General features: G+C 45.8%; 1 protein-coding gene across 2 annotated transcripts in view; it reads left to right on the forward strand.

Annotated features, from left to right (window-relative positions):
- Slc5a11 (solute carrier family 5 member 11) overlaps positions 1-23,742 on the forward strand; it is a 55,105-nt gene that overhangs the window by 15,514 nt on the left and 15,849 nt on the right. For both annotated transcript variants that reach the window (XM_042283150.2, XM_006980358.4), the window contains 7 exons: positions 2,171-2,242; positions 4,317-4,421; positions 5,820-5,879; positions 11,914-12,018; positions 13,395-13,500; positions 17,120-17,200; positions 22,660-22,865. In XM_042283150.2, coding sequence (XP_042139084.1) covers positions 2,171-2,242; positions 4,317-4,421; positions 5,820-5,879; positions 11,914-12,018; positions 13,395-13,500; positions 17,120-17,200; positions 22,660-22,865 — 735 coding nt within the window. The remainder of the gene's footprint in view (positions 1-2,170; positions 2,243-4,316; positions 4,422-5,819; positions 5,880-11,913; positions 12,019-13,394; positions 13,501-17,119; positions 17,201-22,659; positions 22,866-23,742) is intronic.

The following is a 23,742-nucleotide window of genomic DNA, read 5'->3' on the forward strand; positions in this document are numbered from 1 at the left end:
TGAAACCCTGTCTCAAAAAACAAAAAACAAACAAAAAAAAATCCCCCCAAACTATGTGGACAGCCTGGAGTACAAGTCAGTGGTAGAGCACTTGGCTAGAATAGGGGAGACCCTGGATTTTTTTTTTCTTAAATGCTACTGTGTGTTGACCGTGTTGGACAACAAGTCAATGCATGTATTACTTTTGTTATATTTATGTAATTTGCAAGGAAGATCTCTTTTTAAAAAGCAGTATTTTTCTTACTGTGTGTTGTGTGTATGTGTGTGTAGATATGTGAGCATGTGCGTGTGTACCCACAGAAGTCAGAAGAGGGTGTGGGGTCTCCTGAGCTGGTGTTACACATGGTTGTGGGCCACTTGATATGGGTGCTGGGAACTGCAAGAGCCGTATTCACTCTTAACCATTTAGCCATCTCTCCAGTCCCTCAAGGAAGATCTTGTACCCATTTTACAGACAAAGAAAATCTAGGCCCAAAGAATTAGATTCTTTAATCTGTTACTAAATTATGGAACTTGAAGCTAGAATCCACATTTCCTTTATTTTAAAGCCTATGCTCATATATATATATATATATATATATATATATATATATATATATATATATACTATTCATTAACATATTCTTCTAGGTTTAAAAGCAAATCAGAGCAAATTACATGTACTTTGGAGAGAAAGTCTTACTATGTAGCCCAGTCTAGCTTCAAGTTTGTGATCCTCCTGCCTCAGCCTCTTGAATGCTGGAGTCACAGGTGTGTGATACCATGCCCAGCCAGAGCAAACATTAGTGTACACATGCATACACAGACATACACAAACACAAATTAACACATTAATAACTGTAATTAAAATTTTTAAATAAAAAATAGCTACTTATAGGCTAGCTCAGTTGGTAGAGTGTTTACCTAGCATGCGTGAGACCATAGGTTCTATCCCCAGTGCAGCATAAACTGGGCACAGTGATGCACAGCTATAATGCTGACACTTGGAGATGCAGGCAGGAGGATCAGGAGTTCAAGGTCACCTTCAGCTACATGGGAGTTTGAGGCCAAGCCTAGGCTACATGAGCCCCTCCTGTTGGAATTTAATCTCTGTGTAGTGGCAGTAAGAAGCAGAGCCTTCAGGAAGGGGTTGTCTGGAGGGTGGCAGCCTTAGAAAAGAGACAGGATACTAGTCAGTCTTTTCTGTGTCTCTTCCTCCCGTCACATGAGGGAGGACACAGAGGAGGCTCTCTCTAGAGGGACAAGCCCTCTCCACCTGCTGGCACCTTGACTTTCGACCCCCAGCTCTCCAGAACTGTGAGAGAGACATTTTGATGTTTACAGATCCCTATCTCTGGGCACTTTGTTTCAGCAGCATGGATAGATGGGGTCTTGAACCTCATTCTCTTCAACTGTGATACCAGCCCCCAAACAGCAACCTCACAGGGATGGGTGGGGATTAAAAGAAGCTGCCATTGTTGGCTATGTATGGTACATGCCTTGAATCTTGGCAGACAGACCTCTGAGTTATGCCAGCCTGGTCTACATAGTAAGTTCCAGGCCAACCAATGCTACATTGTGAACTCATCTCAAAATTTAAAATTAGAAAAATGTAATTAAAAACTGTAATTTTAGGGGCTGGAGAGATGGCTCAGTGGTTAAGAGCACTGACTGCTCTTCCAGAGGACCCGGGTTCAATTCCCAGCACTCACATGGCAGCTCACAACTGTCTATAACTCCAAAATCTGACACCCTCACACAGATGTACAGGCAGGCAAAATAGAAATGCACATAAAATAAAAATAAAAAAATTATTTTTAAAAACCTGTAATTTTAAATTACAGTTGTTAATTAATTAATTTAAAGTGTAATTGTTTTAAATGTATCTGAGCTGGTGCTTGTGAAATATCTCATAGGAACAGTTTCTAGAACATTGAAAACAATGAATCCATTATGAGTGGCCATTAGCAAGCCACAGAGCTGCAGCTCAGATGTCTAGAGGACCATGTAGGTTATCCCAAACCTGTGAACTGGGGACTGACAGGGACTGGCCAGAGAGGAGGTCTGCTTTAAAGACGTTCACATCAAAGTTTCAGTCAGACAAAAACGAGGCCTCCCGGTTCACAGCCTCTGCCCTCTTCAGATGCCTGAGCGCTGGCGTTCTCCTCATCAGCCCTTTTCTTTCTTACAGTCCACAGTGAGGACCAAGCGAGACACAGTGAAAGGCTACTTCCTGGCTGGAGGTGACATGGTGTGGTGGCCGGTAGGTAGTCAGTCTCTGGTTCAGTCCATCACTTCTCAGGCTGGGGTGGAATTCTGTGGTAGATGTGTGCCTAGTGAGCACAGGGCTTTGGTTCCCACTCCAGCACTGCCAACAAATACGTTATTACGTCATTTCTCAAAGGCTCTTCGAGCTCTGACACTGTTTGCTCCATGTTGTCTTCAAGGTGGAGTGAGAACTAAAGAAAGCCTTGCTCCAATTCAAATTGATTCACACCAAAAGAATCTGTCAGCTCACCTACAGGATGGTTGCAGAGGCCCAGCTTATCAATATTACTAAGACCTAGTTTCTCAAAATACCCCTCCACCATCTGTTGATCTCTCATCTATCTTTGTCTATCCACACTCCATCCGTCATGCATCTATCCATCCGTCAGTCCATCCGTCATCTGTCAACTTCCCTGTCACTTATGTGCCTAGGCTTCTCTCCTGTAAGATCTCAATAGCCACACACTTTCAACTTCATGGCAACAAGATGGAAAACAGCATTCCAGACTGTTCACCTTCTCCAGTTCCAGGCTGGCATGGGAAGAGCATCGGCCTCCCTGGCAGTATCCGTGGAAAATGTTTTATCTCTGACGGCATCTCAGGTTCATCACTGTACCAGTCACCATGGCTAGGGTAGACTGCTGTGCTGCCTGGGCTCAAGCCTCGCTGTCATGCTCTGCACCTGCCCTGGAGAGTACGTGCTAAGCTGCTAAAGTCTGAATGAAAATATGAGCCCATTCCTGGGACTAAGTACAGATAACAAATACAACAGTCCAATTAGCTATTCCTTTTAAAGTGGATCTACAGACATTGTCTGTCAAACACACACACACACACACACACACACACACACACACACACACACACACGCACACTTTGTTGAGTCTCAAAAATTATTATGGTCCAGCCTTAATAATCTTCTTCCCAGGGACCCAGAAGAGAAGCTACGAACGGTGCGAATTATTTTCGGGAAAATAATCTAAGTACATGGAGCTCTTGGTCCATCTGCTTTATTCCTCTGGGATAAAATTCTATCTACACAGCTTCAGCTCTGTTCTCGTGCCTAGCTCCTTTCTTCCCTGATTTCTCTCTACATTTATCTGTTGTCCCCTCTAAGTTCTATCTTAATTCTCTCATCTTAGTTCTGCCCCATCTTGGTCTTTCTCATCTCGTTCTTCCCCATCTGGCTCTTCCTCATCTTCCATCTCATTCTTCTAGTTCTCCAGTTAAACTCTTCTCTCAGTCTCTGAGGTTTACAGTTATATACCCATGCAATAGCTACCCACTACAGTACTCTAGCTAAAGCAAGGTCACCAGGCTTGAATTCTTACAGGGTCATAAAGGCAGACAAGAGTTTTCCTCAGGCAGTGACCATCAGGCTTTCTTTTATAACCCAAAAGGGGAGTGGTAAAGGAGAGGTCAACTAAGAGCAAAAATCAGTTAATATATCAGAAAAAGGGAATTTATGTGCTCAACCTACATTCTTAGAGGTGGTTAGGTAAATGTTAGGAGTCTTTAGCGTTAGTATAAATACCACTAAGGCTGTATAAGAAAGGAGGGTCTGAGCTTAGTTTACCTTAATGCAGATCTTTTGGCCTTGGATGCTTTATAGTTATTTCAGGTAAAATACACTGTTAGGAGTTCTTGGAAGCATACACAGCATACAAAGAAATCATTGCAGGAATCGGCTAATATATATACAAAAGCTAAAATATCACCAAGACTTCTTAAGCCATGGCCTGACCTTCTGAAAAGTCCTTGACCTTTCCAAGTAGTAGCTTTTGTGATAGTAGCTGAATTCCATCACATTTTCCTGTGGCTTGCAGCAGTTGAGTTGGACATCAGAGCTAGTTTGCATCGTGAAGTATTTACCTGTAACCTTGTCCACCACTGATGCTACAGACAGTTGTTCAAGCTGTATACTGCACAAATATAGCACATAGGATAGAATGGTTCCACATTCTCTATTTCCCTGCTTGTCTGGGTCCCTTTGAAGAGTGGTCCAAACTGGGAATAGGGACAATTTCTCAGGCCCAGCTCCAGAACCCTTCCCATTCATTTCCCTACAGGTGGGTGCATCCTTGTTCGCCAGCAACGTTGGAAGCGGACACTTCATTGGCCTAGCAGGGTCCGGTGCTGCTGTGGGCATTTCTGTCGCTGCCTATGAGCTTAATGTGAGTTTTGCCATGATACAGACATCTCCCCTTTGTTCTGCAATAGAATCCGGGGGAGGTGTGGGAATGCTTGGCACTTTAAAAGTGAAATGTGGTTTTAGTTAAGCAAACCGGTGTCAAAGGTGCTCCTAGCCAACAAAATTTACTTGGGTCTCCCTGTATCTGCTTGGTGGGGACCCATAGGGCTACAACCCTCAAAATCAAGAGGGTGAGGGCTCAGGATGCTTCCTTGTATAAGTAGAAAATGGCAGGTGGCAGGTGACAGAAGATATAGCTGTGTATTTTAAGCATCCGTTGGCCATTACTGAAATAGAATGTTCAGTGATGTGTGGCCTTCATGTCCCTAGAGACACAGAGACACATTCTTCTCCATAGCAAGCACCTCAGAGCAGCTTCTCCTGTGGGTGTTTGTGTCATTCATAATCATGAACACTTTTTTTTAAAAAGTTATTTATTATGTATACAGTATTCTGTTTGCATGTATCCCTGCAGGCCATAAGAGGGAGCCAGATCTCATTACAGATGGTTGTGAGCCACCATGTGGGTGCTGGGACTTGAACCCAGGACCTCTGGAAGAACAGCCAGTTCATGAACACTTTTAGAGTGCTTGTCCTGTGCTAGGCACAGACACCTATGGCACATATACCCCAGGCTAGAACCTATAGGCTAGAACCAGATGGCCTCAGCATTCATGCTTGCAAGCCGTGTGACCTTGGTCAAGTTACTTGACTTTTCTGGATCTCCTGTGTACATTAGGGGTAATCATGGTCCCTGCCATGTAACATCCATGTGTGAGGATTGATTAAACTCCTACTTGTGAAGGGTGCGGAGGAGAGCCTGGTATGGATTAATTAATTGTTCATTCAGTACCATTGGGCTGATTGATTCTCCTGAAGCAATCTAGTGAGGTCCTCTTATGTCTAACCCATAAAAGAAGAAGATGGCTCTTGAGACCTGTGGTAACTCTCCCAGAACCCTCAGCTCCCTGTTGGTATAGCCCCACCACTGCAGAATGGACCAAAGAGGACAGTGTGGTATTTAGGAGACAGAATTAGATGTCTCCAAGTCTTCATTCTCTTTCCTTTCTCCTACTTAATCCCACCCCCCCTCTCATTATGGAGTTTCTGTTTCATTTTGTTTTGAGGGTCTCACTATGTTTCTCAGACTGGTCTCAGACTCCTTGGCTCAAATGACCCCATCTCAACCTTTAAGAAGCTGAGACCTCAGGCACTCTGCTGTTAATGATGTTAATCTCTCATCATTTTAAACATGGAGATATAAAGGCCAGGGAAAGTGAACCACTTAGCAAGGGTAGAGCACAGGCTAGACCAACTCAAGGCACAGGGGACTGGCTCCATCATGTGGGCAAAGCATCTCTGATTGTGTTTTTTTGGGCAGGGCTTGTTTTCTGTGCTGATGCTAGCCTGGATCTTCCTTCCCATCTACATTGCTGGCCAGGTGAGTGTGAAGAGGGGCGGGCAATATGGCGTATGAACACCCTTGGGAAGGCTAGCCCACATCCTCTCCCACATGTGGATAGTCATCAGACAGCCGCTAAGTCACCCGGCACTGGGGACAGATGGTACACAGGTGAGAAAGAAGAAAGGAACCCCATCCCACACAGATCTGAATGGTACCCAATATCCACTGCACACACGGGGTACTCAGAGGCTGGCCTCAGAAACATCTTTTCAATGATAGAACACAAAGATAAACCATGTAATCCCTTACATGCATAAGCCATAACGTGTTGCTTTTAGCTAAAATGCACGCACACATATATATCCGTGTGCATGTATGTGACACAGTGGTCCCTTCCCTTTTACACTCAAACCTATAAGTGAGCTATTTCTGACTAAGATGGAATGTCAACAGAGTGTTGCACAGACAAGATACCAACTTGTGTGCGTGTGTGTGTGTGTGTGTGTGTGTGTGTGTGTGTGTGTGTGTGTAGGTGTAAGTGTGGGTGCATGTGTGCCAGAGAGGTTGTGGAGGTCAGAGGATAACTTTCAGGAACTGGTTCTCTTTCTTTCCATGGGTTCTGGGGCTTGAACTTGGGTGGTTGGATTTGGGCTGCAAGCTACTACTAAGCAATAGATTTAGCTGATCAGATTTGGGGGAGAAGAAGGGGTGTGAGATGCAGGTTGTTCTTCGGGGCTGAAGGAGATTGACAGGTGTTCTCAGCTGATGGATCCCATTTTCTCTGGCAAACAGAAAACTTATACCTGCTGAGGGGTTGGCTATGGGGAGTGGGGTGAGGTTGAGAAAAGCCACAAAGATCTGAGGTAACTCGGGCTGCTATAGCTGTTCATAGTAGAGAAATCATCAATAGCCACAGTACCTTCAAACCAAGAGGGGCCATCCTTTCATGGTACATAAGGCCAAGAAAAGGGACAACGTGAACAGAGCTGGGCAACGCTCACACTGTTCTATAACAAGATGAAGTAAAGACTGTGGTGCCTTAAATGGACTTAAATTCACATGATGCCACCAATCTTTCTCGCAGAGCAGTTTCACTCCCCATGCCTCGAAGTATTTGGGAGCCCAAGTTGTCCAGTGCTTAACATCCTTGCCAACACTTGGTATTGCCTGATATCAAAAATTCTGTGTGTGGGGTATGTGTGTGTGTGTGTGTGTGTGTGTGTGTGTGTGTGTGCGTGTGTGTGTGTGTGTGTGTGTGTGTGTGTGTGTGTATACAGTGCCCACGCCCATGGAGGCCAGAAGGAGTCAGTTGGAGGGACAGGTGGTCATGAGTCACTCGATGTGACTTGCCTGAGAGCAGCAATGGTTCTTAATCACACAGCCATCTCTCCAGCCCCGTCTCTGAACTTTTTATTGCCAATTCACGTGGCTTTCTGGCCATTTGAATGTCATCTCTGAGGGAACAGCTGGTAGCTACAGTATAGATCTAGAATGTCCCCTGGAGGTAAAAAGTGTTACCCAGATCTCCAGTGAGGTGCCATTACAGGAGGCTTTAAAATGTAGAGCCCTTGGAGAGGACTGCAGGACCACGTTCTCGGCCTTTCCTTCTCGTCAGCTTCCTGGAAGTGAAGAGGGCACTTTTGCTGGGCCACGGGCTCCCACCACGGTGCCGCCGCAAGTCGGAAAGGACAGGGACAACATCAAAACCGTGAGCACATGGATCCAGATTACACCGCGAGCCTTCATAAGTCCATCACCTTGAGTGAAGGAAGCCGCTGTAGTCATCTAGGACATTCGCCCCTTTTTATGCTATTAAGCTGTATCACTTGTTTTATTGATTTATAAATTCTGCAGTTTACAAAGTCAGTTCTAGAAATAAGCTGTTGGTGCTTAAGAGTTACAAACATCTTTTCTATTCAGAGGCTGGTCTTTTTTGCACCCCCTTCGTGTGTGTGTGTGTGTGTGTGTGTGTGTGTGTGTGTGTGTGTGTGTGTGTGTGTGATACCAGGGATGGAGCCTGGCCTTATACAGGCCAGGGAGATATTCTATCACTGTTACACCTAGCTATTCATTTCATTCCTGGAGCTTCTCCATAGACAGAATTCCATCTTACCATAGTCCCATTTATCACCTTTCGTTTCAATGTCTTGTCTAAAAATGTCTTTTCCTCGTTAGGTGTGATGGTTCATGCCTGTTATATTATAGCATTCAGGAGGCTAAGGCAGGAGGATTGCCATGAGTTTGAGGCAAGCCTAGGTTACATGAGTTCCAGGCTAGCTTGGGCTGTAGAGTATATAAACCTTCTCTCATATAATAACAACAAAAATCTTTACCTACTCCAAGGTCATTAAGATATTTTTCTATAATATCTTCTAGAACTTCCCCATTTGCTGTTATCCATTGAGAATTGATTATGTATTGATTATTTGTATGTGCATATATGTGTGTGCACATGTATGTGGGGGTATATGCATGCTTATGCACATGCAGGCCAGAGTTCAGCCTGAGGCCTTGTTTCTCAGGAGCCAACACCACCTTATTTTTTAAGAGAGGAACTTTCACTGGGATCTGTGGCTCACCAGTTCCACTAGGCTGACTGGCCAGGATCTCCTGTTTCTGCCTCCTCGGTACTGGGATTGCTAAGTGTGCTGCCACATCCAGTTTGTACACTGGTTCTGAGGATCGAACTCTGGTCCTCATAGTAGCACAGCAAGATAGACTGAGTACCTCCCCAGACCTTCGATGCTACTGTATTTTACAGACCGAGACCCCCCCTTAGATGTTACTGTATATTTACCACGTTAGATCACAGCTCAAATACTTCTCATCCTTAGAGCCTAGCTTTGCTTATGCACATGGAGATTGAGTCGTAGTTCTCAGGTGCCCACCAAGCAACCAAAGTGCTCTTGTGACATTTCCTCTGTGCGCTCATCCAGTGAAGAGCCATGCATTCAGCTTCATGCAGGTGTCCTTGATTTCACAGGAGTAGTGAGGGGGTTCCCATGGGTGTGGATGAGGGGCAGACTGGATCTGATCTGGAGAGAGGACAGTCTCTGGGACCCCCTCCAAAGCTTCTACCATCAATGGAGACTGTGTGTGTGTGTGTGTGTGTGTGTGTGTGTGTGTGTGTGTGTGTGTGTGTGTGTGTGTAATGCAGAGCCCTGGAAGCTAGAGTAGTAATCTCTAAGAGTGTCCGTCTTTTGTTCAATTCATCTTGTTTTAGTCAGCTTCTGGAACAGTCTCAATATGTGGCCCACGCTGATCTTGAATTTGTGATCTTCCTACCAGGATTATGGGTATGTGCCACCATATCAGGCTGCTATATTTACTTCTTCTGCCCATCCAGCCATCACCATCAAGAGGGATGTGGTCCCTTGGGCCTTCCTCACTGAAGCCAGCTGTGGTTTGAGTCTGTAGTCAGCGGAGTATTGTGGTCTTGACTTTCTGACTCAGTGGGCTGTTTCCTGAATGGCTTGGACATTAGAATAAGGGCTACCTTTGAGACTGGAAAGCTTTTTGTGTAGTGTGCTAACGAATCAAGGCCTCCTTTGCTCCCTTCTTCCTCCTCTTCTCCTGTCTTTTAATAACTAGAAACTTCCTGTAGCAGCTATCCTGGATTGACCCCAGGGTCCACTGATAGTCCAAAGCCAGCAGCCAATGAGAAGAGTCTAGCTCAGGAAGCCCGCCCAGATGGCAGTTGTCTTGTCATTCACAGATTAGATAGTGCTCGCCCAGAGTATCTTTTTGGCACGTTTATCTCAATGGACTGGCCTGCCCATTGTACTCTCTGATTAGGTCCCGAGCCCCACAGGGTACAAGGCTGGCTTCAACCCTCCTCGTACCCTCCTGACAGTGTCAGAACTCAGTATAAAACACTTCTGCAGACTCCCACTGAGCTTGCCGTTCAGCAAATCAGAGGACCCATGCAGGACATCCTTGCCTTTTGAGGAGAAGAGATGGATAAAGCAGCTTTATTGACCCTGTTGAAAGTAGCTATTGCTATGTTTATTGTTTGCCGATATTTTAATATGAAAAATTCAAACATGCATCAACATCCAATTCATCTTACCCAATTCACTAGAACATCCAGTCAGATTCTACTATTAACTTACTAGTTTAACTTTTTTAAGGGCAGGTTTTTACCAGGCTGGCTTCAAACTGATAATCCTCCTGCCTCAGTCTCCTAAATGCTGGGATCACTGCAAGGACTTGTTATTCTTGAAGCAGGTCTGGCCACTCAGCCCTTGTTAATCATTTTTTCAACATCATCACTTCAACATCATACTTGAGAGAAGGGGAGGGTTTATTTTCAATTCCCAGAGGTTTCAATCTCTTGTCCGCAGGCTCCCTTGCTTTTAGGCCCAGGGCAGGGCAGAAACATCATGGAGGGGAACGGTGGTAGAGAAGGCAGCTCACTCCATGGCACCCAGGAAGCAGAGAGACAGGAAGGGGCTGGTGACAAGATCCATCCCTCAAGGCAGGTCTTCAGTGACCTAGCCCTCCAACCAGGCCTTCTTCCTAGCTCCCACCACCTTATGATAATGTCATCAAGTTATGAACCCATTGCTAGGTCAAAACCCCCGGGATCCAATCACTTCTCTGACTGGATCCATCAACTAGGACCAAGCCTTCCACATGTGAGGTTTTGGAAGATGCTGTGAGCTCAAACCACAACACAGTGCCCCCCACCCCAAGTGTAGACATGTACCCATGAGTATCATCACCCCATCCTTGCCCACCTGACACTGGGGGCCTTGTGGGAGAACATCGGCTGGCCAGAGGTCCCAGAGTGGTTGAGAGAGAACATTCATTGTTTTTTTTCGGCAACAGGTTCTTACTGTACAACCTTAAACTCTCAGTCTTCCAGCCTCAGCCTCCTGAAGGATGGGATTACCAGCATATGCCACCTTGCTTGGTGATTTTTCCCCTTAATTTTTGAAGTGAGTTTTATTTTGCTCTTCCCTGACAGGTAATCACTGTGCATATTTCATCTTATCAGGAGACAAAGGGCAAAGTCTCGTGTGCAGCTTGGATGCCCTCAGCACTTCAGCAATGTTCCTCTTGCTCCTCTCTTCTAAAATCAAAAGTTGTTCTTTGACAGTTTCATGTATGAATACATTTATCCCCCCAACTCCCCACCCTGGATGGCCCCAATGTGTCCCCTTACAGTTGTGTGCTGCTGCTGTCCCCTCCTCCTAATACCCTGCTCTGTCGTTAGTGTTGCCCATCTGCTCACGGGCGGCTTCCCTCTGGCCCCATGAGAGGCTCTCAGCAACAGGAAGTTGCTAAAAGAAATCAGACGATATACTTCACTGCTCTGTTGTTCCTATATTCTTTTTTCTGGGTTCCCTTAAATTTGGGACTGATTTCTACTTACAGTAGTAATTCATTTTCAAGCGTTAGCATTAGCTCAGGGGAAGAACACTTACCTAACATGCAGGAGGCCCAGAATCCATTCCCAGAACTGCTTTAAAAAAAAAAAAAAAAAAAAAAGTATCGCTTTGTTGGATAAAGTTATTTAAGTAAAAAGGCAAGTTCGCTTAAATAGAAAACACTAGTTAAAGAAATCCAGCATACAGCAAACTAGGACCTAGGACGGGGAACACTCCGTCCTCCTCGTGTTTACAAACACAGTCGTTGGGGGGTGGGGGTTGCAGTGGCTTAGCCGGGAAAGGTGCTTGCTGCCAAGCCTGACAACCTGAGTTTGAGCCCCAGGCCTACAAGGTGGAAGGAGAGTCAACTCCTGCAAGCTGTCCTCTGACTTCCACACTTGTGCTGTGGTATGACTGATCACACACACACACACACACACACACACACACACACACACACACACACACATAAATAAATAAACCTGAAACAACAGTTAGGTGCACAGCCCTGTATAGAACACAGTCCACCCCCTCCCCAAGTCCTCTTCCTCCTTAAAAGTCTCTTGTGGAGAAGCCCGAGATGATGCTCTGCTCATCTGACTTTGTAGGGATGGAGGAGGTGGGCAGGGTTGGTGGCCAGGAGGAGGAGGCGAATGCCCACAGTCAGTCGGGTCTGATAAAACTGTTTCAACCTCCAGGTAACCACGATGCCAGAATACCTAAGGAGGCGCTTCGGGGGCAGCAGGATCTCCATCACCCTGGCTGTGCTCTATCTATTCATCTACATCTTCACCAAGATCTCAGTAAGGCAGACGCATGGCCTGGCCTCCCTCCTAGAGCACTGTGAGGAGTTTCCTCCTCTCTCCTCCTCCCTGGGGCAGGTTTGATATGAGAGGGAAGCAGAGGGAAGGAGGTTAAGATGGGCAGAAGAAGCATGTAGAAAGGACAGGCAGAGGCAAGGGATCCCTCCCGATGCCTGCCAAAGCTAGTTTGGTGACATCTCAGCATAATGATGGGGTCACTGAATAGACATCCAAGAACCACCCCCACTCCCCTGCTCTTGGGTAGGACTGTGACCTACCTCCAAACACAAGGGAGTGGTTAGATAGTAATCAGATGTAGTGAGGGCAGCCAGGGCCTGCCTCACCCTGACCTTTGGATGGGCTGATCGGCAGGAAGGTGGCAAAGAGCAGATGCACTGTTACCTCCAAGCATGGGTTGCTCACCAGGCATGGCTCTGGGGGTGGCAATGATCTAGTCCCACATGGGGCAGCAGCAGAAGAAATTCCATTTGGTGCAAACAGCAGCAGCTGACTGTCCTTGCTGCAGACTCAAGGCACTCCTTCTAAGATGCTTACTTATAACCTGATAGGGGGTGAGTGTCATCTTTGAAGGAATCCACCAGTTGGAAATAAGGACACTGCCATTCCAGATGGCTGGACCACCACCAGCCGAAGCTGGAAGATGCATAAAAACGTAATATGCTGGGAGATGGACTGTTTCTGAAACCCCGAGCCCTAGAAACACGGAGTAAATAAAGAGCATGAGGTTAACAGCTTGCCAATGTTGAAGGGTCTGGTGTAAGCTCTCCCCCAGCCCTACGGTGGATGAGGTGAAAGCCGCACAAGAGCTTTGATGGGGAGAAGGATGATATCACCCTGGGGGAAGCATGGAGGCTGCAGTGTGGAGGAGAACGGGTAGGAAGACCCACAGCAGAAGTGGGAAGGCATGAGGTTGTTGCCAGAGCGCAGGGCAGGGGTCTCAAACGTAGCTACCCACGGGGGCTTCATTTTGAGTCCCCCAGTTTAGGATTAAACTGGCTGAGGAAATTAATGTGTGTAGCTCTTCTGTATTTGTAGAGTCTGGGAGAGAGCCTGCCCCTGGGGAGCTGTTGTGAATGCCATCATCCACCCACTTCCTCCCCCATCTACTCATCCATTCCTTGGCCCATCATCTGTTCACTCCCTCCTCTATCCACTCATCCATTCCTAGGCCCATCATCCACCCACTCCCTCATCCATCCATCCATCCATCCATCCATCCATCCATCCATTCATCCATCCACGACTTCATGAGTCTACCTATTCACTCCCTCCCCCATCTGCCTGTTTAGTCTCTCCCCCATCTCTTCTCTAGTCCATCCTCCCATCCATTCACCCATTGACTTCTCATCCTACAGGTAGACATGTATGCAGGTGCCATCTTCATTCAGCAGTCCCTGAACCTGGATCTGTACCTAGCCATAGTGGGGCTGCTGGCCATCACAGCTCTGTACACCATTGCAGGTATCATGGGACGTGGGTGATGCTCAGAGAGTTGGTGGGCAGGGCAATGGGCCAACCCACTTTATTCCAGCACACCTCCTGGTGTTTTAGTTTGCTAAGGCCATCTACTCACTAAATCTCACCCCACTGCCCTGAACAATGACGTTTTTTAAAGCCTTATCCAAAGGAAAGGGGGTTACTTAATAAGAAAAGGGATTACTTAAATGTACCACACAGAAACCAGACGAGGTGGTTCGTGCCCATCATCCCAACACTCAGGAGGCTGAGGTAGGAGGATTCTGCATTTGGGGCCAGCTTGGGCTATGTAGTGAGGCCCTGTTTCAACAAACAAGCAAAACATCCCACAGCTACACAATGTTTCCCTATTCTTGTATTCCAGAAGGACTAGTTGAGAACCTACTAAGTGATAAGCATGTGAGTCCACATGTATGATACAAAGCTGGGCAATGAACTGCTGATTTTGATGCCTAAGTTCAGGCAGCTTTATTTTTTTTTCTCTTAGATTTGTGTTCAAGAAAATGCCTAGCACATAGTAGGCTTTCAAGTAGTTGGTTTTTTAAAAAATAGTCACCTGTTTAGCTTTGCACTTCTCTGCCACCCCTTGGTATAATTCATTCCATAAATGTACATGCATATACACATATTCACGCATGTGTATCACCTACTATGTGCTGGGCAACATAGAAAATGGTATGGGAAGGAACCAGAAAGACAGTCTCTACTGTAAAGCTGCGTGTGTTGGCTCATGCCTATAATCCCAGAACTTGGGGGCCTGAGGCAGGAGAATGTTGAGTTCAAAGCCAGCTTGGACTATACAGAGAAACCCTATTTCTTAACACTCTTTCCCAACAAAAAGAAAACCACCAGAACCAAACTAATTACAAAACCCAAAACTGTTGTGTGTACATGTGCACATACACGCGCGCACACACACACACACACACACACACATACTCTAGTGGCTATGAGGAAACAAATGGACAAGGAAATCAATTGGTAATGTCAGAGTATATTATTATACTTGATGAATGCTATCAAGGGTGAACCGAGAAGCTGGGGACCAATGAAGGGAAGGCTTTTTTAAAAACATAGACAAAGGCAATCTTTCAACTAAATTTAAGTTGACATGAGAAGTGTGGAGAATTCCAAGCAGAGGGAAAGACAATTCTAAGGCCTATGGAATGAAAGCACACTTCCCCCAGCCATGGACTAGCAAGGGGGTCAGTGGCAATGACAATGTGCCTTGTATCCACTGAACTCTAGGGGGCGCTACTCAAGGGTTTCCTCAGAACCTAACTGCAATCACTCTGATGACGAACCAGCTAGGAGGCAGGCAAGGGAGCAGAGCTCTGGAGGCAATGAAAGGATCCTGGATTTTGCTCCAAGTGACACGGAACACCACTGGAGACTCTAAATCAGGGAGGGGACACAATCCAACTACACAGAGGTCCCTAATACAGAAAGCCTCCTGGAAGGCATGTGCTCAGAGCAGGAGCAGAAGAGGGAGTTAATTGCCATGGCCAGTTCCTTGTTTCGAGTCTCTGTGAGGCTGGAGGTTCTATGAGGGCAGGAACACGCCACTTGGTGGGCACACAGAGTGTGGTAGCATGCTCTCCAGATATTCAGTGACCAATTAAATGAAATCTTTAACTGTGCCACAGTGCCTGGTAAGTGGGCAGTATTCAGTAAGTCTTGGTATAGACGTAAGATGGGCTCAGTGGTACCAAATTGTGGGCTTTTATGACTTCTGGCTCATTGAAGGAACATCAGAGAACTAGGGTGGGATTGTAAGCAGGTCCCCTGTCACTTGAAAGAGGGCTCCATTATTGCTGACCAGGAAGGGGACGTTAAGGATACCATATCCTTCTACATGTTTTTCTTTCTCTTCTTTCGGTCCTTCCTCCCTTCCTTTTTTCCTTCCTTTCTTTCTCTTTTTTCTTTTTCTGAGACAAGGTTTCTCTGTGTAGCCCTGGCTGTGCTGGAACTCACTTTGTAGACCACGCTGTCCTGGAACTCACAGAGATCCACCTACCTCTGCCTCCTGAATGCTGGGATTACAGGCGTGCGCCACCACCACCCAGCTACTCCACACCTGGCTCCATGTTTTTCTTAATTGCATAGCAATTGCCCTCATGTAAACACGTTTGTATCAGGTCAATGTTCCTTTCCTGCACGGAGGGAGACACTCGGGAGAGGCTGGGACCTGTACTCTGTCCATGTTGATGGACTTGCAAACACCACAAAGATGTTTGGGGAGGGCAAATTCAATGAGGATCCTCTTAGGTAGCCATGATGGTGTTAAAGAAGCCTGGGTGGTGTTCTGGATACCTAGAATTCACGTTCTTCTTCCAACCTTAAAAATAAGGGTGTTGGACCAGACAGATGCCTCTGGGCGAAAGGTGCTTGCCACCAAATCTGTCCGAGTGAGCCCTGGACCCCACCTGGTGGAAGAAGATACTCAGTCAGTCCCTCAAGCTGTCTTCTGACCTCCACACATGTACATGCACACACAAATAAACAAAATTCAATATTTTAAAATAAGTATCGTTCTTGAAAATAATCATCACAAATGTTGAAGGTATTCATGTAGGAAAAGCTGAAGTAAGGAAGAAGGCAGCAGGACATGGGACACGAAAGCAGAAATGAAGCCATGGCTAACAGGGGGGACCAGGGTGATGTGGGGGGGGAGAGGAGAATTAAGAACTAATTCTATTTAAATATTCCATAGTCAAACCTAATATTTGGCATGTTAATCTAAATTTTTTTTTTTAATAGAAAAGGAAAACATTCAGAGTTAGGTCTGTAGTCCAAGTACCACTTCCTGTATCAGTGAGGAACTGCTGTGTAACAAGCAACCCACATGCCATGTAACAAAGCATCCACACAGCGAGGGGCTTAAACAATGGCCGGTTAATCCCCATAGCCTGTGGGTTGCCTGGATGACTGATTTGATGGTCTCACCTGGCTTTGTGGAACTATAGTTCAGTGGAACGGCTTGTTGAAACAGATGGCCTCCCTGGTGTGGTAGGTGGTTAGCTTGGGCTGTGGGGAGCAGATTCCCTTCCATTGAGTTAAGTCGGGCTGGGGATTGAACCTAAGGCTTGGCAAGTGCTCTACTTGGCAAGTGCCGGAGTTCCTTCCAGCTAACCACCTTAGACTTGTTTGAAGACGTGGTCTTATGTTTCCTAGCCTGGCCATGAGCAAGCACAGTACTCCCGCCTCTCCCGTCTCCACTTTCCACATTCTAGGATTCCAGGCACATGGTGCCACAGTTTCTGAGGCTTCTTAAAGCATGCTGTTCTTAGGGCAACAAAGTCCCAGAGCTCCCTGAGGAAAGGCCTGGAGCTACATACAAGCATGTCCACCCTATTCTTTAGCTCACAGTGAGTCACAGGACCAGGCCTATACCACAGAAGTAGAGAAATCAACTTCAGCTCCCCATGAAGGGGCAGCAAAGCAGCGCTGTTACGCGTTCAGAGCGCACAGGGAGCCGCTGAGGTAGCCATCTGGGCGACTCCTCAATTCTCAGAACTCTATGGGATCTCCACCTTCTAGGCTCCCTCCAACTCAGAGCAGTCCTCCCACGTGACCTGACCCTACCCTGTGCTCCCCCCTCCAGGTGGTCTGGCTGCTGTTATCTACACAGATGCGCTGCAGACTGGGATCATGCTCGTAGGGGCATTCATCCTGATGGGCTACAGTAAGTGGAGACTTTCTGCGCCTTTCGTCATTTTGATAAGCAGACTCAGGGATCAGGACGCATGCTTAGTTACTTACCACCTGGTCCCTCCTGTTCCAGTGGGGGGAGGGGAGGGAGCGGGAGGGAGATCATTTGCATGTGTGGCGTCAGATTTCTTTAGCTACTCTCCACCTTAATGTTTGGAGACAAAGTCTCTCACTGAATCTGGAGCTCACTGATTGGCTGGTACCCTCGGGAGTCGCTTATCTCCCCCTTCGCCATGCTCTGGGGTTATAGCCATACCTCCAGCCCTGGAATTTGCTAATTTCCTTTTTTAAAAATTTAATTTAAAATATAATTATATCACCTCCCCCTTCCCTTTCCTCTCTCAAACCCCTCCTATATGACTCCCTTCAAATTTATGGTCCTTTTGCTTTTTTCTTTTTTGGTTTTTCAAGACAGGGTTTCTCTGTGTAGTTTTGGTGCCTGCCCTGGATCTTGCTCTGTAGATCAAGCTGGCCTTGAACTCACAGAGATCTGCCTGGCTCTGCCTCCCTAGTGCGGGATTAAAGGCGTACACCATCACTGCCCGGCACCTTTTTCTTTATTATTGTTACACACACACACACACACACACACACACACACACACACACACACAACCTGCTAAGTCTGTTTTCATTGCTTGTGTGTATATGATTTCAGGGATGACCACTTTGCATTGGTTAACCAATGGATTTACTAATTTTCAAAGTGAAAACTGATATTTTCTGATACTGGTATGGATAAATGTTGGCATAAATCATTTATATATGAAGCAGAGGGAGGGATAACTTTAACAGTCAGTGATGTTTTTGACCTTTTGAGATTATTTAGACACAGAAGACTTTAACAGCAGAACAGTGTTTTCATATACTCTGCACCCAGTGTCACCACCGTCTTACATGACATGCTAAAGCATATGACATTTAGATACATGTCCATGTAAAGCTCGGGACAGTGACATCAAAGATTTTTGTTATTCTGTGTGTGTGTATGTGTGTGTGTGTGTTGCATGCACTTATATATGCATATTTGCTTGTGTGTGGGCATATATGTGGGGGTGTATGTACTTGCATGTAGAAGTCTAAGGTTGACATTGAGTATCTTGTGTCTACATCTCTTTACATGAACTCATCAATTCTAGTATGGCTAGTCAGCCTGCTATGGAGATTCAGTCTCTGCCTATTACATGCTGACGTTACAGGTGGGTTGTGAAACCCAATTAGTTCATCCATCCAAGTTCTGGTCCTCATACTTGCATGGCAAGTGCCTTAGCTACTGAGCCTTCTCCCTAACCTGTTACTCTTTTATTGCAAAACTCAAGGTGATAACTGCTAAACATCATGGCTAGTAGAGTAAGATGGCAGCCAGGTGCGGTGATGCACAGGTGCAGTCAGGTGTGGTGATGCACAGGTGCAGTCAGGTGTGGTGATGCACAGGTGCAGTCAGGTGTGTGTGATGCACAGGTGCAGTCGGGTGTGGTGATGCACAGGTGCAGTCGGGTGTGGTGATGCACAGGTGCAGTCGGGTGTGGTGATGCACAGGTGCAGTCGGGTGTGGTGATGCACAGGTGCAGCCGGGTGTGGTGATGCACACGTGCAGTCCAGGTACTTGAGAACCAGGTCAGCCTGGGCAGCATAAATAGACATAATAAATTAAACACAAAGCTAGGCCTCAAATCTAGCTAGGTAAGTGGCTTCAGACTTCAAACCTTAGTCATCTTGCTGCTGGAAGTGAAACTGCTGACATTTGTGGAGACACCTGGGAGGGGATACTAAAGGCACGTTTTGCTTTTAGCATTGCACAGGGCACATGTCTGTGCTTTGGACAGATGTCACTTTCGACTTTTAAATGAGATTTCAAAGAAATAACCATGGAGTAATACATTTGTGTCATGATTCAAACAACAAAAACCACTTGCTAGCTTTTAGCCAGGCTGTTCTGCATTCTTGTGAGAAAAAAAATCTTCATTTCTATTCTTTTCTCCCTCTTGTAGTAAATTTTCGTCTCTCTGAAAACATCCCTGTTTATTGACTACTTTTGAAAAATGCCTTAACTGTATATAATAACCTCGGCTGTGGTTTGATTTCCCAGTACACTGGGGAGCCTCTGCTGTCTCCCGTACCACAGTGGGGAGGCCTGCGGCTCTCACTTTCATTTCTGTGTGCTGTGAGTCCAGCCCCCTATTTTGGTTGCCTTGACAGAAATGTTTCTGCTTCATCTTTTTTATTTTTTAATGTTTAACACCTTTTGCCTTTTCTCACAGCGTAGCTGAGGCTATCTCTGAATGTCTGACCCTCCTCCTTTTAGTCCCCCTCCCCCCACACACACACCAGTACAGGGACTATAGGCATGAGCCACTGTGCCCGGTTCCTTTCCCTTTCATTCCCAGCATTTCTAGTATGATAGATAAAAATGGGGCTTGTGTTTATCCTGACTGAGAGTCCTGGGATTTTGGGAATTGTGATTTAATGGCCATTTTGAGAATAATAATTTCTCACCTCTCTTCTTGCTTCCTCTCTTCTTCTTCATTTCCACCTCCCATCAATGTGTTTTTAGTCTTTCATTTTGTTGTTTTTTGTTTGTTGTTGTTTGTTTCTTGCATTTTTTGTTTTTGTTTTGTTTTGTTTGAGACAAGGTCTCTCTGTGTAGTTGGGGCTGTCATGGGCTTGCTATGTAGACCAGGCTGGCTTCCATCTCACAGAGATCCTCCTGCCTCTGTCTCTCAAGTGCTAGGATTAGTAGCGTGCATCATCACCACACCTGGCTAGTGTCTTTTACTCTTGGAACTCCAGTGTCACCAAATCCCCTGTATGACACCATCTCATGGCCTCTTTTCTTTTGTATTTTGGAATGAGTTATTTCTATTCACCTGTTTTCCAGCTTGCTGATGCCTTCTTTGGCTGTGTTGTCTGTTGATGGGCTGACTGGTGAGAGATTTGTCATTTCTGTTACCATCTCCATTATATCCTTTCACCTTTTCCTCTCTCCCCCCTTTTCTTCCTTCTCATTCACTTTTCAGTTATTGAGGAGCAAACCCACCTCCTCACGCTCACTAAGCATGCACTCTACCACTGAACTGCGCCCCCAGTCCCATTCAGTCCTGCCTCGTGTATCTCTTTGCTGAGATCGTCCATCCAGTCATGAATATCGCCCACGTTCCCACTACAGCCTATAACCTATTAATCGGTTATTTTTCATTTCCTGTCTGACAGTTACAACATCTGGGTCACCTATCAGTTTGCCTTTATCACTTTGTTTCATAACGGTAGGTCATTTTTCTTTCTTTCTTGGGTAACTCATAATTGTCTCCCATGTTGGACATAATATGTAAGAGAGTAGAGATTGGGGTAAATTGAACTTATGTTCGGATACAAGCATAGCTCTTTAGCCAAGTTGCTAATGGAGAGGCCAATCTGGTCAGGGGCCAAGCTGGAGTTTAGAGTTTTCAGTGATTGCCCTGGTTGCCCTTCAGCTTCAGATGTTTTGGGCATTACCTGTGCTGTGATGGGGTCTGCCTTTCCAGAAGTTTCTTCTTCTTCTTCTTCTTCTTCTTCTTCTTCTTCTTCTTCTTCTTCTTCTTCTTCTTCTTCTTCTTCTCCTCCTCCTCCTCCTCCTCCTCCTCCTCCTCCTCCTCCTCCTCCTCCTCCTCCTCTTCTTCTTCTTTCTTTAATGTCTATGTTAGTTTTCCCGTGGCATGCCTGACATGAACAACTTAGAAACAGGAAAGATTTGTTTCGCAGATCTGGCTTACAGTTTCAGGGATTTCAGTTTGTTATTGTGGGGAAAGCCTTGTGGAACACAAGTTTTCATCATTACAGTCAGGAAGCAGGCATATGATCAGAAACAGCCAGGGCAAGAGACAGACACCATGCCTTGCTCATATACGGAGTGTGGCATTAAATTTGACTCAAGAGAAAATAGGAAACCTTGATAGTCTTATTTCTAAAGAAGAAGCCAGACCACTTGACACTAGAAGCCATCCTAGGAAAAAGAATGTTCTCATTACTTCATGACATATAAAATATAAGATATCTATTGAAATCAATGAGTAAAGCTATTTACAGATACTGATATGATTGGCTGTTTAAAGACCTGGAAAAGTGACCAGGAAAGGAGTTGAGTAGATTAAAACTAAAATTCAAAACCATTATTCCTTATCAAAGTGGAACTTCATTTGGTACCCTGATAGTGCCTACACTGTTGCTACTCAGAATGTTTGTTGTCCATGGCCAGCAACCTCAGTGTCACCCTGGAGCTCATAAGGAATTCCAGCTGCCAGCCAGATCTGCTGAATCAGAGCCCTCACTTCAACAATCAGACAGAATCCCAGGTCCCAGCCTTCCCTCTGGCCCATAGTCTGTACTTCAATAATCACAAAGTGATTCGTGTTAACGTTAGGAAGCTTGATGCCACTTCTGTTCCAATTCTATACCCAACTGTTCTAGCTGCTGTGATCTATCTGTTCAAGTTCACTTGCTTCTCAAAAATTTTAATCTCTTTTATGTGTGTGGGTGTTTTGCCTGCATGCATGCTTGCTTGTGTGTGTGTGTGTGTGTGTGTGTGTGTGTGTGTGTGTGTGTGTGTGTACATGTCTATGGGTATGTTTGCTCATGAGCATGCATGTGGAGGTCAGAAGTTGATGTTAGATGTCTTCCTCAATCCCTTTCTACCTTTGTTTTTGTCCTCATGTTTGTGAAGCAAGCACATCATCCTCTGAGCCATCTCCCCAGGCAACTGTGATCTGAATATGTATGTGTGTGCGTGCTCGTGCACACGTGTGTGTGTGTGTGTGTGTGTGTGTGTGTGTGTGTGTGCGCACGTGAATGTGTATAGTTTCATAACTAAACCAGTCTAAGATCTACTGTTTTATTATTTGTCATTAGACCAATTATTTAATGGAGCCAATAAATTATTGTGTTACATTTTGTAGTTTGATAATTGCTTTCTACATACATACACACACACACACACACACCACACATACACATATACATACATACATACACATATACACAATCATCTGTGCTTTATATTATGCATTTAGAGTTGGTAGTCAGAGTCAGTGAGATGATTCATAAAGACACTTGCTGCCAAGCCTGATGACCTGAGCTCCATCTCTGGAATTCACAGTGGAGGGAGCATTGACTCCCACAAGTTGCCCTCCGATCTAACCTTGACACACACTGTGGCTTGTGCACATGAATACAGCCACACACCCAAGTCTCTGCTTGTAAATAAATAAATTTCAGAGAGAAGTTATTCTGAGACACCATCTATGGTAGCTATCAAAGGCACAAGAGAAAAAGGACAGAGGTTAAGAACCCTTAAGGGGACACTGTTCCTCAGTAGCTCTGCCCCAACTAGGCCATCATCTGCCTCTACCTTGCTGCAGGCTCCACGAACTCCTGGCAACCCTAGACTTCCTCTGCATCCTAGGTTTTGCAGCTGTTGGTGGGATGGAAGGCCTGAAGGATCAGTACTTCTCAGCCCTGGCTAGTAACCGGAGTGAGAACAGCAGCTGTGGGCTGCCCCGAGAAGATGCCTTCCACATCTTCCGAGACCCAGTGACCTCTGACCTCCCCTGGCCTGGGATCCTGTTTGGAATGTCCGTCCCATCTCTCTGGTACTGGTGCACAGATCAGGTATGAGAGCTGACTGACTCCCCGATGCTTCTTTGCCGGGCTGGCTAATGTCAGTGGTGTGACTGCTGTGTGTGTTCCTCTGTCCCCATCCCCTCCATTCCTTCCATCCTCTCCTCTACTCAGCCTGATGTTTTGCTTCTTACTCTTGCAAATGCTACTGGTGTATCTGGAGCTGCTGATTTTTGCAAAAGGGGGAACTTGACATACCCTGCTCGCCTGGGAAGAGCCAGTCATAAACTCAATCATATGAAGGAGATGATACATTTCATTTCAAGATTTGCAGCGCACGTCATTTGTTCAGCAGACACCCCAGACATGTCTCTGGGCTCTTGAGGAATCTGGAGCCCATATGGAGCTACCCTGCTACTTCCTGGGGGAGACAGAGAGATGATAAATAAGCATTTCTTGTGAGACATTACAGGGTGTCACCTTTTAAAAAGGAGAGTGAGGCAGAAGAAGTCCGAGAGTGAGGGAAATGCAATTTAAAATAGGGTTGCAAGAAAAAGTGGCTGAGGAGGGACCTGAACAAAGTTGCTCTCTGACCCCCTCCCCCCACCCCCCACAAACAAAAACAAAAGAACCACTCAATTGCTACAATTTCTGTCATTTTTAGAATCTCAGAAAAGTCACAGACTGCTAATGTTCCAGTCATGACCAGGGCTTTTGTGAATTCGGAATGGATGAAACCCTTGAGTCCCAACACTTGTCCCCGGGCTCAGTATCTGTCACTATTTCTGCAGTTGTATCTTTCTGTATTTAACTGTGAAGCCTCTGGAAGTTGTCTGATGAGGTTCAGGCTCTTCAGAGAAACAGGCCTCAAAGCGGCATCTCCTTTGCCTGGAATTTGTGCACAGTGTACTGTGAAATCTCACAGAAC

Source organism: Peromyscus maniculatus, chromosome 1 (assembly GCF_049852395.1).
Source record: "Peromyscus maniculatus bairdii isolate BWxNUB_F1_BW_parent chromosome 1, HU_Pman_BW_mat_3.1, whole genome shotgun sequence".
NCBI classification, from domain to species: Eukaryota; Metazoa; Chordata; class Mammalia; order Rodentia; family Cricetidae; genus Peromyscus; species Peromyscus maniculatus.